Genomic DNA, 16,301 nt, shown 5'->3' with positions numbered 1-16,301 from the left:
CAAAGAGAGGGAGTCAAGCTATTCTCCAAAGCACCTGAGGGTAGGACAAGAATCAATGTGTGGAAGCTAATCAAGGAGAGAAGCAACTTAGAACTGAGGAGAAATGTCTTGACACTGAGAACAATTAATCAGTGGAACAACTTGCCTCCAGAAGTTGTGAATGCTCCAACACTGGACATTTTTAAGAAGATGTTGGATGACCATTTGTCTGAAGTGGTCTATGGTTTCCTGCCTAAGGAGGGGGTTGGACTAGAAGACCTCCAAGGTCCCTTCCAACTCTGTTATTTTATGTTCTTTGTATTCTTCCTTCTGTCTCGCCCTTTATTCAAAATGTATACTGACTAATGACCATAATAAAGAGTGAATTGATTTGGCTTCCAATTAGAAGTCTGACATTTTTCAAGAAAATTAAATGTAATAGAGCAGGGGTGTCACACTTGATATCATTGAGGGCCACATCAGGGTTGGGTTTGATCTCGGGGTGGGAGGCAAATCCTAGAACAAATGTGCATCCTTCTTTGATAGAAGAAGATATCAGAAAGGTCAAACTACCTGGGGGTGGGGAGAGATTTTCCTGCAGACTGGAGGAATGTAGTTTCATGTGCTGCCTGCATCCCATGGATAGGGCATCTCTTGTTTACATAGGCTTGGTTTCTGGAATGGCCAGGGGTTGGGGACCTCTGCTTTAAGTTATGTTAAAGTGTTTGGAATAGAATGTATGAAACTTCAGTACAGGAATCTTTTGAAGATTGTTAGTGAGTTTAAGGTAATTTTAAAAAAAGTTCTGCATTGTTACTTTGTGGAAAAAAATACATACAATAAATGACTGATATCTACTGGATCTGTTCATATTTTATTTTGTGAAAAAGTGGTAGAAAATAAATGTGGTACTTTGAAAAAAGCATTATTTTTAACCATTAAATTTATATTCGATTGAAAATCTTCCATAGGCTACTTTCATTGTCATTGCTCATATATATATATATTAGAAAAGCTGAATTATCAGCTACTTATTATCTCATCAAAACAAAATAATTTTATCCCAGAGGAATAGGCCAAAACATTAAAGGCTGCACAGAAGGCTATTGAAATTCAACGACAAACCACAGGGAATTTGGTACAAGGGGTAATAAGATCTCTGTCAGATTTGTTGCTTCAAATTTCTATCCTCTGTTCTTTTCTGCCAGAATATCTGTTCAAATCCTGGTGGCATCCAAGATACAAATTTGCACTCACATCAATCTTCAAATAGAAAATAATAGATTTTCTCACTAGCTGCATTCTCAGATCTAAATCTCTAGATGAAGTCTTGGATTATATGTACTTTCTGATCGGCAAGATGGGAGGGAAAACATTTTCACGATAACAAAAGTATGAAGATGTTTCTTGTGATGTTTTTGGTACACAAAGTAGTTACTCTGGAAGGCCCTGCAAGCGATTCTTTCCTTGTTCCACATGAGTGGTACCAGCCTGGAGACTTCATCATTGGTGGGATGGCATCTCACTTCAATTACCACCTTATTGAAATTAAATTTAGTGAAAATCCTTCTAAGAAACCTTATGAAATACCAACGTAAGAATTTTTTTCTCTATCTTACCTTACTCAGATTTTCAAAAATGCTTCATATGAATAAAAGTTGTTTGCGCATAAATGTAGAGGTTTTAATGTATCTATGACTTATTTTTCTTTCAATTGTATCTGGTTATGAAAGAAGAAATAATCTACTTTACATTATTTTTAAAGTCTTTGACATGAAATGTACCAAACTTCAGACCAAGAAGCCTCTATTTGAAGATTTACTGGGATAAAGATAATTTTTAGAAAGATTTGGCATTATCTCTCCTCACAAAACAGACATACGGTAAATAAGTGTTACCTCCTGAATCTATTCATAAACCATTTTTTGAAAATGTCATAGAAAATATAATACTCTGAAAAATGTCACTACTTGTTGCAGTGCATATTTCTTGGAAGTCAGGGAAATGCTTTGTAAAATAAATTTGAGTTGTGTAGAAATTACCAATAAAGGGAAAATTTTTTAGTTCCGGATGAAAATGAGGGGTCCTCTGACATTAATTGTTTTCTTCCAGATAACATCATCAGTGTTGGGTTGTGATGATGTTACCTATTTTGAGTAGTGAAACATCTGGAGGAAAGCAACCAAGCTCAGAGAACACCAAAAACCCCTCTGTAGAAATTAAGAATTTTGGAAAGGCTATTTTCTTTCTATTACCATCACAGAAAGAAAACTTTGATATTTATACAGAAATGTTGTCACCTTATGAGCATCGTCAATTTACACTTTCAACTATTGAAATTCTTTGCAGTGTAATCACCAAATTTCATCAACACATCCTTGCCTTGGCCTTTGCTGTGAAGGAGATCAATGAGGACTCCCAGATCTTACCTAACATCACTCTTGGGTTCCACATCTATGACAGTTACCTCCATGCAAGGATGACCTATCGTACCACTCTGGACCTCCTTTTCAAATCCCAGGAATTCATCCCAAACTATAAATGTGATAGACAGAAGAACCTCAGGGCTATCATTGGGGGACTGGATTTTGTCACATCATCTCATATTGCTGAAATTACAGGATCCTTCAAAATTCCACAAGTAAGTTGTGAAAGGGCTAAAGAGAACAATTCTATATTCTGTTCTTGATGTTGTTATGGATTAATCAAGGAGCAATAAACATTAGTATTAGCTTTGTATTAAGATGTTCTGCCCAGCTTAGGGACTATTAGTTAGCATAATTTTGAAACTACAAGAAGTGAGTATCTAGAGAGATTCCATACCTGAGGAAAGATTTGAACATAGTATTCTTTGCTTCTATCAAGATAATTGATCAATCATATGTGTTTGAAATAATTCCAATAAATTCATTTCCATATTAATACCTAGAAGAATTTTAGGAAAACATTTCCTTCCTTGCATCTATTTTGTATGAAAATATATCTGGGCAATTGCATTTGATCTAACAACTCAAGACAATATTACTTCACTTTCTTGCAGCTGACATATGGCTCATTACCCCAAGAGGTGTTTGAGACCAGTAAACTCTCTACACTTTATTTCATGGTCCCCAAAGAGGACCATCAGTACATTGGGATTATCCAACTGCTTCATCATTTCAGGTGGACATGGATTGGGATATTTGCTGTTGACAACAATGATGGAGAAAATTTCTTACAGAAAATGCAGCCATTACTTTCAGAGAATAGAATCTGCTCATCATTCATAGAAAGACTTGCACAGCTAATCCACTTGGAAGACTACCGAGAAGTAATTCAAAGAATCTTAATTATTTCCATGAGTTGGGTAAATAGCCGAGCCAATGCATTTCTTGTCTATGGAGAATCATTGACAATTATGTGGCTGAGAGTTGTCACATTTATAATAGATCCTGAAAACAAGGAAATTGCATTATTTAGAAGGGTATGGATCATGACTGCACAGATTGATTTCATATTATCAGGATTCCAAATCAGTTGGGATCTCCACATGTTCCATGGGGCTCTTTCCTTCACTGTTCATTCAAGAGCAGTTACAGGTTTCAAGGAATTTCTTCAGACTGTAAATCCTCTTTCAGTCTACAGAGATGGGTTTCTACAGGAAGTTTGGGAACAATCATTTGATTGTTCATTTCCAAAACCGGAATTACAAGAAAGGCATAGTAGGCAATGCACTGGGGAGATGAAGCTTGAGGATCTTCCTGGACCTGCCTTTGAAATGGAGATGACTGGCCAAAGCTACAGCATCTACAATGCTGTTTATGCTGTGGCTCATGCTTTGCAAGCTCTATACACATTGCATTTCAATAGAAAAAAACCTGTGATCTGTAAAAACCCTGACCTTTCACATCTCCAAGCTTGGCAGGTATTTCCTTTGCCTTGGACACTTCTTTTATTTCAGTAAGCAGTTTGACGTAGAATTATATTTTGATCCCATTGTCTTAATATTTTCTGAATGTGAAATCAAGCACGAGAAAGCAACCTAGAAATAAGGAGGAATTTCCCAATGGTGAGAACAATGAACAATTAACTAGTGGAACAGTTTGCCTTCAGAAGTTTTGGATGCTCCAACATTGGAGATTTTTATGAAGAGAAGGACAGCCACTTATCTGAAATATCATAGGGTCTCCTCCTTGACTAAGGTGTTGAATTAGAAGACCTCTAGGTCCCTTTTGACTCTGATATATTGTTGTGTCTGAAATAGATATAGAAAAAAATAGTTTCTGTGATAAAATACTGTATAAATTATGGTTTACATGTCAGTAGAAGTTTTTTAGTATATCACTAAACATTGCATAATAAGAGAGAGTTAAATGATAATTTAGATTACTTTTCATTGTCTCCTCCAAAAATAATCAATTATCCAAGAATTTTCTATGTGGCTCATGAACTTTTTCATGGGTAACAAGCTGAGCTTTCTGTCTCTATCAGAGTTTTAGAGGAACGAAATAAAAGTGGCCTTTCTTAGATGTGGCATATATAGTATGAAACATGAAACATGTTTACAATAATCTCTATCTTGCATCTTTCTACGAAGGAATGCTTGAGTCTCAGATTCTAAAATTTGGCTAAAGGACATTAGTCAAACTGACAAACAAGTGAATCTAAATCATAATTTAAGGAAGTTACATAATTCCAAAATCCTTTTAAAATTTTTCTTCAGTTCATTCTTTCCTTTTCATATATTAACATCACTATAATTAATTTAGTGTGGACATGTACGTTATCATGCAATATTGATTATCAAATTTCTGAGCGTACATACTTAATAATACTTATTGGAATGGAAAGAATGAGTGAATGTAACTTGAATATGATTTCCTCTTATCTATTATGTTGCTATCAATTCCCCCTCTCTCTCTTCTATTGTCTTTCAAGTAGCTCCATTCATTTCTTCAAGGCATTTCTTTTAACAATTCAGCTGGGGAGAGAGTGTCCCTGAATGAGAAAGGGGAAGCAACTGGTGGATTCGACATCACCAATTTGATCACTTTTCCAAACAGATCATTTCAGAGAGTTAGAGTTGGAGAGATGGATCTACAGGCTCCAAAAGGAAAGGAATTATTCATTGATGAAGATCTAATTGTCTGGCACCCAGCTTTTAATGAGGTATCAAATTAGTTAATCCACCATGCCTTAATCCATTATGATCTCATATTGAACATAGTCTCTTTAGAAATCTAATTTCTTTTTTTTTAAATAAACAATACCACATTCTTTCAAATGTTGTTGATGATCAAGCATTCCTCAAATTGACAAATATGATATTACAATGTGAAAGCCATGGTTGCATATTTGGTGGGCATTTCCATTTGAAATCACAAGAGTGGCCATATTTCCTTAAGATTCCCACCCTGTGCAATCATTTACTCACCCTGCCTGTCAAACAGGATCTTTTGTAAAACATTGTAATTTCTACATCTTTTAACTTGTTGATGAATTATTTTAATTCCCTATCCATTTCAGAAGGTGATAATCATGTCATTGCATTAAGGAGAAAATTCAGAAATTGTTTTAAAAATCCTCCTTTTCAAAACATTTTCCTGTTTAACATCAGGTTCTTCCAATTTCTCAATGCAATGATCCTTGTTTACCTGGATTCTGGATAAAGGGGATTGAGGGGGATCAGTTCTGCTGCTATGACTGTGTTCCATGCCCAGAAGGGAAGATTTCAGATCAAAATGGTAGGATTGCAATTCTACCACATTTCATTAGACTTAACCAAACTTTAATATTAAACTTTAGGGTGCATAAAATTAATAATTGAAACGCTTAGATGAAAAATTTCTTGACTTTCCTCCCAGATATGGATGACTGTTTTAAATGTCCAGAAGATCATTATCCAAATAAAGAAAAGAAAGGATGTATCCTGAAACCGGTGGTGTTTCTAACCTTTGAAGAACCGTTAGGAATTGGTTTAGCCTCAGCAGCTCTTGGTTTCTTCTTCTTGACATCTTCGGTCCTTGGAACATTTATTAAGCACAGGGATACTCCCATTGTCAAAGCCAACAACCGGTCCCTCACCTACACCCTTCTTGTCTCTCTTCTGCTCTGTTTTCTCTCCTCTTTCTTCTTCCTCAGCCAACCTGGCAAAGTGACCTGCCTTCTCCGACAATCAATGTTTGGCGTCACTTTCTCAGTGGCCATTTCTAGTGTACTGGCCAAAACCATCACTGTGGTTGTGGCTTTCATGGCCACAAAACCAGGATCTCAAATGAGGAAATGGGTGGGGAAAAGATTGGCTTTTTCTATTGTCCTTTCATGCTCTCTAGTACAAGTATGGATTTGTATTCTTTGGTTGTCGACATTTCCTCCATTCCCTGAGTTGGACATGCACTCAACGCTCCAAGAAATGATTTTACAATGCAATGAGGGGTCAACTTCATTCTTCTACTGTGTCTTGGGCTACATGGGTATCTTGGCTATTGCCAGCTTTATTGTAGCTTTTCTTGCCCGTAAATTACCTGACAGCTTTAACGAAGCCAAGTTCATAACCTTCAGCATGTTGGCCTTTTGCAGTGTGTGGATCTCCTTCTTTCCAGCCTATCTGAGCACAAAAGGAAAAGCCATGGTAGCTGTGGAGGTCTTCTCCATCTTGGCCTCCAGTGCTGCATTACTGGGATGCATATTTCTGCCCAAATGCTACATCATTGTTTTGCATCCTGACCTCAACCACAGGGAAAATCTCACAAAGAGAAATTAGTACATCATGTGATCTTTCTTTCTAGGTAAAATTGCTGAAAAAAAGGATAAAAAACTGTTTACAGTCTACAGGACTGTAGGAACATAGTTTTGTTTTGTTTTTCTGTCAAGGAAGGATTTATGTAGGTTATTTAAGATTTATTAATATCTAAGCCCATTCCAAAGTAAGTGTTCCTGTTGCTAAGTTTCCATCATTGTCCAGGATTCTTTAATCTAATCTATTCTCTCTTTCAATGCTTCCTTTGAACTTGACTTTGATATAGTTTTCTTTGTTGCTATTAGGATATTTCAGATATTGACTCAAATGATGTCCAATATTTGCAGAGACATTTTTCTGGGTTTTACAGTTTCAATTCCTAAAGCACTGTACAAATATAGTAAGAAGCTGACTACCATTTTATCAATATATATTTAATACAGTGTTATAGGATATTAGGTAGGATTTGTTGGGGTTCTTTGAAATGTGATCGACATTGAATTTGTGAATGCTGAATATTTAACTGTTTTTGGTTTTTTTTTAAAAAAAAGGCTTTTATACTGGGTCATAACCATTCACTCTCTACCCATCAATCTATTTCCACTGCAAACTATTATCAAGATTAATAAATTGGGAAATTCATTGAAATGAAATTTTTCCAGGCAAAAAACAACAACACCATACAATCCTAGAAAGCATTAATAGAGGGATAGAATCAAGATCACGTGAAGTTCTAGTATCACTTTACAAATCCTTAGTAAAACCAAACTCAGAAAATTGTATCCAGTTCTGCTCACCCCAATATAAAAAAAAGGGTTGAGACTCTAGAAAGCGTGCAGAGAGGAGCATCAAGAATGATTAAGAGCTGGAGGATAAAACATATGAACAACACTTAGAGGGTATGACTAGTCTAGAGAGAAGAAGAGAGATGATGATATCACTTTCCCAAAATTTAAGGTACTCCTACAAAGACAAGGCGGTCAAACTATTTTTCAAAACACCAAAAGGCAAGACGAGAAACAATGAATGGAAATTAGCAAGGAGGGAAGCAAGCTAGAACTAAGGAGAAATTCCTAACTGTAAGTGCAATCAACTAATGGAATAGCTTCCCTTCAGAAGTTGAGGGTGCTTCATCACTGGAAGCTTTGAAAAGGGGACTGGACAACCAATTATTTGAAATGGTATAGGATCTCCTGCTCAGTGGGGAGGGGTGTGTGGATGAGAAGATCTCCAAGTTCCTTTCCAACTCTATTATTTTATGTTCTTTGTATTCTTACTTCTGTCTCACCCTTTGTTCAAAATGTATACTGACTATTGACCATAATAAAGAACCTGGCATTTTTCAAGAAAATCAAATATGAAATTCAGCCTAAATCCTAGTACAACTGTGCATCGCTATCTGATTGAAGGAGATCTCACAAACATGAAACTACTTGGGGGGAAACGGTTTTCCTGTAGACTGGAAGAATTTGGTTTCACGTGCTGCCTGCATCCCTCGGATAGGCATCTCTTGTTTACATGGCTTGGTTTCTGGCATGGCCAGGGGGTTGGGGACCTCTGCTTTAAGTTACATTAAAGTGTTTGCAATAGAATGTATGAAACTTCGGTACCAGGAATCTTTTGAAGATTTTTAGGGCTCTTAAGGTACTTTTTAAAAAAATTCTGCATTGTTTCTCCTTGAAAAAAAATGAATACAATAAATGACTTATACCTACTGGATCTGCTCATATTCTATATTGTAGAAAAATTGGTAGAAAATAAATGCTTCAATAAAAACGTTCAACCATTTCAAGAACCAAGCATATATTTTATTGAAAATCTCTCTTATGTTATTTTCATTGGTATTTGGTCACTTAAAAAAAAGAGTTGAACCATTAGCCAAAACAAAATAATTATCTCCTACTGGAATCACCATGTTTTTTCCTAGCTAGACCAAAATACCAAAGGCTGCACAGAAGAGAATTGATATTCAGTAACAGTCAAGCTCTCAGCATGCATATAAAGAAACACTTGACCACAGGAAGTTTGGCACAACGGTAATAATGGCTCTGTCAGATTCACTGCTTCAGATTTCTACCCTCTGTTTCCTTCTGCCAGAGTATCTGTTCAAATCCTGGCAGTATACAAGATACAAATTTGGACTCACATAGATCTTCAAGTAGAAAATGATAAATTTTTCTCATTAGGTGCATTCTCAGATATAAATCTTGGCTCAATTTTTAGATGAAGGATTGGATTATATGTACTTCCCAATCGGTAGGATGTAGGGGAAAACATTTTCACAATAACAAAAGCATGAAGATGTTTCTTGTGATGCTTTTGGTACACAAAGTAGCTACTCTGGAATGCCCTGCAAGTGATGCTCTCCTTGTTCCACATGAGTGGTACCAGCCTGGAGACATCATCATTGGTGGGATGGCATCTCACTTCGGTTACCACCTTTATGAAATTACATTTAGTGAAAATCCTTCTAGGAAACCTTATGACATGCCAAAGTAAGAATTTTTTTTCTCTAGCTAATCTTACCCAGATTTTCAAAAATCCTTTATATGACTAAAAGTTCTTTGTGCATAAATGTAGGGTTTTTAATATCATTATGCCTTTTCTTTGTTTCAATTCTATCTGGTTATGAAAGAGGAAATTACCCTTTTTTCGTTCTATTAAAGTCTTTCACAATTTCAGATCAAGAAGTTCTATTTGAACATTTTCTAAGGGAAAGATAATTTTAGAAAGGTTTGACATTCTCTCTCCTCACAAAACATACATACAGTAAGTAAATAATACCTGGAGTATTTTGATTTCCCCCCCTCCTTTTTCTCACATATATATATCTAGTTGGTATTGTCTCTGTCAGTACTGCTGACTGGTTTAATATATCATCATCATCATCATCATCATGAATGGAAAAGTCAAAGAGTCAATGCAAAAGGAATACATCAGGAGGGTCTGCAAAATATTAAAATCAAAGCTGAATGCTGGAAACATAATTAAACCATTAATACATGGGCAGTCCCAGTTATATGATACTCAGCTGGAATCATCAACTGGACTGTGGCTGAACTGGAAAACCTGGACTGGAAAATGTGCAAACTTTTGAATATGTACCACGCTTTACATCCACAAAGTGACATCGCCAGGTTGTACCTGCCAAGTAAAATAGTGGGCAGAGGACTGTTGCAAATCCATCAAACTGTAGAAGAAGAAAAACAAAGTTTGAATGATTATGTGAACCAAAGTACAGAAAAATTGCTGCAGACTGTGAAAATGGAGAACATTATAAAAACAACAGAAACAAAGGCAAAATATAAGGAAAAGCAGCTGGATGACAGATTAAATAGATGGAAAACCAAAGCTTTGCATAGTCAGCACTTGAAAAACATTGAAGGAAAATGTGATGACAATTTTACATGGGCATGGCTTAAGATGGAAACCATCAAGAAAGACATGGAAGGTTTAATACTCGCTGCTCAAGAAGAAGCACTACAAACTAATGTCATGAAAGCAAAGATACAGAAATCCACTGACAATCCAAACTGCCGACTTGGCAACAACAAAGTTGAAACTGTTTCACATTTAATATATGAATGCAACAAAATTGCACAAACTGATTACAAAGCTAGACACGACCGAGTTGCTAAATTAATCCACTGGTCATTATGTAAAAAATAAGACTTACCTATATTCAAAAAGTCATGGGAACATAAAGTGGAAAACATTATAGAAAATGATAAGGTGAAGATCTTGTGGGACTTTCAAATACAGATGGATCGTCACTTGGAACACAACACGCCAGATATCACAGTTGTCGAAAACTGAAACGTACAATTTATTGACATCATGGTACCAGGAGACGCCAGAGTCAAAGAAAAAGAACTGGGAAAAGTCATGAAATACTGTGACCTGGCCATCGAAAGTACACGACTATGGATGAAACACATAACCGTCATACCCATTGTCATCAGGGCACTTGGTACCACATCCAAGAATTTTATAAGATACATGAACAAATTACAGCTTCCTGCAATAACACCAGCGGAACTGCAAAAAACTGTGCTACTTGGAACATCGTACATCTTAAGAAGGTACTTGGTTGATACCTAGGATGCTGGCAGCAACCCGTATCAACCACTAGCACCAGTCAATGGTATTTGTGATGCATTTTTGAATGTTCTGTAGACCGAGTTTAATAATAATAATAATAATAATAATAATAATAATAATAATAATAATAATAATCTGTTCATATACCATTTTCTGAAAATCTCTTAGAAAATAAATAAAGCACTTCGAAAAAAGTCAGTACTTTTATTTGTTGCCGTATGTATCTGTTGCAATACTGTATGAAAAGAAAAATAAAATTATCAATAAAGGAGAATATTTTAGTTCAGGGTTGAAATGAGGGATTATTGCTGCTCTCTGACATTAATTGTTTTCTTGCAGTCATTTCATTATCCAAACTAGATAACATCATCAGTGCCAGACAGTGATGATATTATCTAGTTTGGGTTGGGGATTATGTTACCGACTTTTGGTAAAGAAACAAAGCAACCAAACTCTGACAGCACCAATGACCACTCTGTAGAAATTAAGAATTTTAGAAAGGCTATTTTCTTTCTATTACCATCACAGAAAGAAATGTTTGTTCTTTATCCAGAAATGGTGCTACCTTATGAGAATTGTCAGTTTACATTTTCAACTGGGGTATTTAAAATATTTGCAGTGTAATCACCAAATTTCATCAACATGTCCTTGCCTTGGCCTTTGCTGTGAAGGAGATCAATGAAGACTCCCAGATCTTACCTAACATCACTCTTGGGTTCCACATCTATGACAGTTACCTCAATGCAAAGATGACCTATCGCACCACTCTGGACATGCTTTTCAAATCCCAGGAATTTGTCCCTAACTACAAATGTGATAGCCAGAAGAATCTCATGGCAATCATTGGAGGATTGGATTTTGACACATCATCTTACATAGCTGAAATTATAGACTTGTTCAAGATTCCACAAGTAAGTTCTGAAGGGGTTGGGAAGAACATTCTTAATATTGTTGTTATGGAACAATTAATGGGCATCAAAGATTAATCTCAGGTTTGTATTAAGATGTTCTACATGGCAAAAGGTCTCCTACTTAGCATTCTTTTCTGAAACTACAATGCCAGTTACAAGAAGTGAGTATGAGGGCCATAGCTGACAGAATATTTGAATTGCTTCTATTAAAACAATTGATCTCCTATATGTGCTTGAAGTAATTCCAAGAAATTCCTTTCTAAGTTAATATTTAGAAGAATTTTGGAAAAAATGTTATATAAGAAAATGTTATATATGGATATATGAGAAAACTAGAGTGGGAAAAAATAGATTCAATTTAATAATTGAACAGAATCCTATTCCATTTTCTTGCAGCTGACATATGGCTCATTAGCCCAGGAGAAATTTCAGACTAGTAAATTCTCTTCACTTTATTTCATGGTCCCCAAAGAGGACCATCAATACATTGGAATCATCCAGCTGCTTCATCATTTCAGGTGGACATGGATTGGGATTTTTGCTGTTGATAGCAATAATGGAGAAAATTTCTTACAGAAAATGCAGCCCTTGGTTTCACAGAATGGAATATGTTTATCATTTATTCAAAGGATTTCACAACTTACCCATTTGGAAGTTTCCGAAGAAAGTTTTCAAGCAGGCAAAATTATTGCCATCAATATGATGAATAGCAAATCCAATGCATTTCTTGTCTATGGAGAATCCTGGGCAATTACGTGCCTAAGATATGTCAGATTTATGATAGATCTTGAAAGCAAGGAAATTGAATTATTGAGAAAAGTGTGGATTATGACTGCGCAGATTGATTTCATATTATCGGGATTTCAAATCACGTGGGATCTCCAGATGTTCCATGGGGCTATTTCCTTCAATGCTCATTCATTATCTGTTGTGGGTTTCAAGGAATTTCTTCAGACCGTAAATCCTCTTTCAGTCTACAGAAATGGGTTTCTGCATGAATTTTGGGAACAATCATTTGATTGTTCATTTCCAAAATCAGAGTTACAAGATATGCACAGTAAGAAATGCACTGGGCAGAAACTGGAGGATCTTCCTGCGCCTGTCTTTGAAATGGAAATGACTGGCCAAAGCTATGGTATCTACAATGGTGTTTATGCTGTGGCTCATGCTTTGGAAGCATTACTGATGCTGAGTTATAATACAAAAAAATATATAATGAGTAAAAAACCTGAAAATCCAGATATCCAGGCTTGGCAGGTATTGTCTCTGCATTGGACAGTTTTATTGCAATGAGCAGTTTGATGTAGAATTGTGTTTTGAATGCATTGTGGAATTTTTTTTAAAAAAATATTTTCTCTGTGTGGAATCAAGTTAAGCGTGAGAAAGAACCTCAAAATTGTGAGAAAAATTAATTTGTTGGACAGCTTGCACTCAGAACTTATGAGTGTTCCATCACTGGGAATTTTTATGATGAGATTGGACAACCATTTGTCTGAAACGATCTCCTCTTTAAGCAGGGAGTTGCACTAGAAAACGTCCAAAGTCCTTCTAATTCTGTTATTCCATTCTGCACAGAATACATAAAGAAAATCTGATTTGTGTTATAATTGTACATATTATAGGAATTGAAAAAACGAGTGAGTGAAACTTGAATCTGATGGTCTCCTCTCTACAATCATGCTTTCAACTCTTTCTCTTTTTTATTCTTTTTCATATAGCTCCATTCATTTCTTCATGGCATTTCTTTCAACAATTCAGCTGGGGAGGGAGTGTCCCTGAATGAGAAAGGGGAAGCAACTGGCGGATTCGACATCATCAACTTGATCACCTTTCCAAACAGATCCTTTCAGAGAGTTAGAGTTGGAGAGATGGATCTACAGGCTCCAAAAGGAAAGGAATTATTCATTGATGAAGATCTAGTTGAATGGCACCCAGGTTTTAACCAGGTATCGAATTAGTGAATCCAGCATGCCTTAATCCATTTTGATCCCATATTGAACACAGTTTCTTTAGAAATGCAATTTCTGTATTTTTTTAATAAACAATGGGATGTTCTTTCAAATGTTGTGGATGATCAAGGATTCCTCAAATTGACAAATATGACATTACAATGTATAGAATTCAGAGTTTACTTTATTGATTAGCCTTTAGGCCAAATGAAAGTGCAGAGTTCCATAAAAATTATTACTAAAATCTGATAAAAACAATTTAAAATGGAATTGGATAAAATACAATTTAAAATGAAATTGGAATAAAATACAGTTTAAAATGATAGCTTTGATTACCCTCTAGGTCATGTCAAAGAACAAGGTGCAAACACATATCGCCAATAAAATCTTATACAAACAATTTAAAATAAGAGTAGAGTAAAATACAATCGTTATAGACTAAGATACAATATAATTTAATACATAAATATATAAAATAGAATAAAATGACGTAAAATTATATTACCATTCGGGGCTCGACAGCCACCCTTATAATCTACCCCAATCAGTCCCATGTTTGCAGATCTCAACCGAACCATTTTGTTTAAGTATTTTGCTGTGTTAAATGTTATTTTCAGGCTCTGGACACACATAAAGTAAGTTGTTTTGATATGGGGATCCCAATGGGTCATTCCTTTGGTATATGGACCCAGGTACCTGTCTCTCACCCCCTTATACAAGCAACAGTCAAATAGGATATGAGCCTGGTCTTCTACCTCTGCCACTCTGCAAATGCAGAAACGGTCATTGTAGGGTATCGAATTTTACAATGTAAAAGCCAGGATTGCATATTTGGTGGGAATTTCCACTTGAAATCACAAGAGTGGCCATGTTTCCATGAGATTGTCACCATGTGTACTTATTTATTTACCCGCCTCTTCAGACAGGAGCTTTTTTATATCATTATAATTCCTACATTATTTTAAGTTGTTGATGAAGTTATTACATTCTGCATCCTTTTGGGAAGTCCATAATCGTGTTATCCCATTAAGGAGAAAATTCAGAAACTCTTTTAAAAACTTTCCTTTTCAAAACATTTTCATGTTTCTCATCAGGTTCTTCCAATTTCTCAATGTAATGACCCTTGTTTCCCTGGATCCTGGAAGAAAGGGATTGAGGGAAATCAGTTCTGCTGCTTTGACTGTGTTCCATGCCCTGAAGGGAAGATTTCAGATCAAAATGGTAGGATTGCAATTCTACCACATTTCATTAGACTTAAGCAAACTTCAATAAACTACATGGGTGCATAAAGATAATGTGATTTTCAATAATTTAGAAAGCCTATATGACAATTTCTTGATTTTCCTTCCAGATATGGATGACTGTTTTCCATGTTCAGAAGATCATTATCCCAATAAAGAAAAGAAAGGCTGTATCCTGAAACTGGTGGTGTTTCTAACATTTGAAGAGCCGTTAGGAATTGGTTTAGCCTCAGCAGCTCTTGGTTTATTCTTCCTGACATCTTGGGTACTTGGAACATTTGTTAAGTACAGGGATACTCCCATTGTCAAAGCCAACAACCGATCCCTCACCTACATCCTGCTTGTCTCTCTTCTGCTCTGTTTTCTCTCCTCTTTCTTCTTCCTTAGCCGGCCTGACAAAGTAATCTGCCTTCTTCGACAATCAATGTTTGGCATCACTTTCTCAGTGGCCATTTCTAGTGTACTGGCCAAAACCATCATTGTGGTTGTGGCTTTCATGGCCACGAAACCAGGATCTCAGATGAGGAGATGGGTGGGGAAAAGATTATCTTTTTGTATTGTCCTTTCTTGCTCTCTCTTCCAGGTATGTATTTGTATTCTTTGGTTGTCAACATCTCCTCCATTCCCTGATTTGGACATGCACTCAGAGCACCAAGAAACGATTTTACAATGCAATGAGGGGTCAGCTTTCTTCTTCTACTGTGTCTTGGGCTACATGGGTATCTTGGCCATTGCCAGCTTTATTGTGGCTTTTCTTGCCCGTAAATTACCTGACAGCTTTAACGAAGCCAAGTTCATCACCTTCAGCATGTTGGCCTTTTGCAGTGTTTGGATCTCCTTCTTTCCAGCCTATCTGAGCACAAAAGGAAAAGCCATGGTAGCTGTGGAGGTCTTCTCCATCTTGTCCTCCAGTGCTGCATTACTGGGATGCATATTCCTCCCAAAATGCTACATCATTGTTTTCCGGCCTGACCTCAACTACAGGGAGAATCTCACAAAGAGAAATTAGTACATCATGTGATCTTTTTTTCTAGGTAAAATTGCTGAAAAAAAGAATAAAAAACTGTTTACAGTCTACAGGACTGTAGGAACATAGTTTTGTTTTGTTTTTCTGTCAAGGAAGTGTTTATGTAGGGTATTTAAGATGAATTCATCCTTAAACCCATTCCAAAGTCAGTGCTCAGGTTGCTGCATTTCTATAATTGTCCAGGATTCTTTAACTTAATCCATTCTCCCTTTCAACACTCTTGCTGAACTTGACTTTGATCTAGTTTTCTTAGTCACTATTAGGATATTTCAGATATTGACTCAAATGATGTCCAATATTTGCAGAGACATTTTTCTGGGTTTTACAGTTTCAATTCCTAAAGCACTGTACAAATATAATAAAAAGCTGACTACC

At 36.1% G+C, this 16,301-nt stretch overlaps 1 protein-coding gene across 1 annotated transcript; it reads left to right on the top strand.

Annotated features, from left to right (window-relative positions):
• The first annotated feature begins 1,373 nt into the window (after nucleotides 1-1,373).
• On the top strand, nucleotides 1,374-15,988 carry LOC132709884 (vomeronasal type-2 receptor 26-like). Its single transcript, XM_087893236.1, has 6 exons — nucleotides 1,374-1,573; nucleotides 3,142-3,289; nucleotides 12,106-12,966; nucleotides 13,428-13,655; nucleotides 14,753-14,879; nucleotides 15,010-15,988. The coding sequence occupies exons 1-6, from the start codon at nucleotides 1,374-1,376 to the stop codon at nucleotides 15,906-15,908; spliced, it is 2,463 nt and encodes an 820-aa protein (XP_087749362.1). The 3' UTR covers nucleotides 15,909-15,988.
• The last annotated feature ends 313 nt before the right edge of the window (nucleotides 15,989-16,301 follow it).

The sequence above is a fragment of the Pantherophis guttatus genome, chromosome 4, assembly GCF_059756535.1.
Source record: "Pantherophis guttatus breed Tessera chromosome 4, ASM5975653v1, whole genome shotgun sequence".
Classification (NCBI taxonomy): domain Eukaryota; kingdom Metazoa; phylum Chordata; class Lepidosauria; order Squamata; family Colubridae; genus Pantherophis; species Pantherophis guttatus.
This window is presented reverse-complemented; position numbering and strand designations above follow the sequence as displayed.

What these genes read in the sequence shown, in the direction of transcription:
- LOC132709884 (XM_087893236.1), top strand. Translation starts at nt 1,374, where the DNA reads ATGAAGATGTTTCTTGTGATGTTTTTGGTACACAAAGTAGTTACTCTG. An exon ending in GGCACCCAGGTTTTAACCAG is followed by an intron (nt 13,656 to 14,752) that starts GTATCGAATTAG and finishes GTTTCTCATCAG; the next exon opens with GTTCTTCCAATTTCTCAATG. An exon ending in GAAGATTTCAGATCAAAATG is followed by an intron (nt 14,880 to 15,009) that starts GTAGGATTGCAA and finishes TTTTCCTTCCAG; the next exon opens with ATATGGATGACTGTTTTCCA.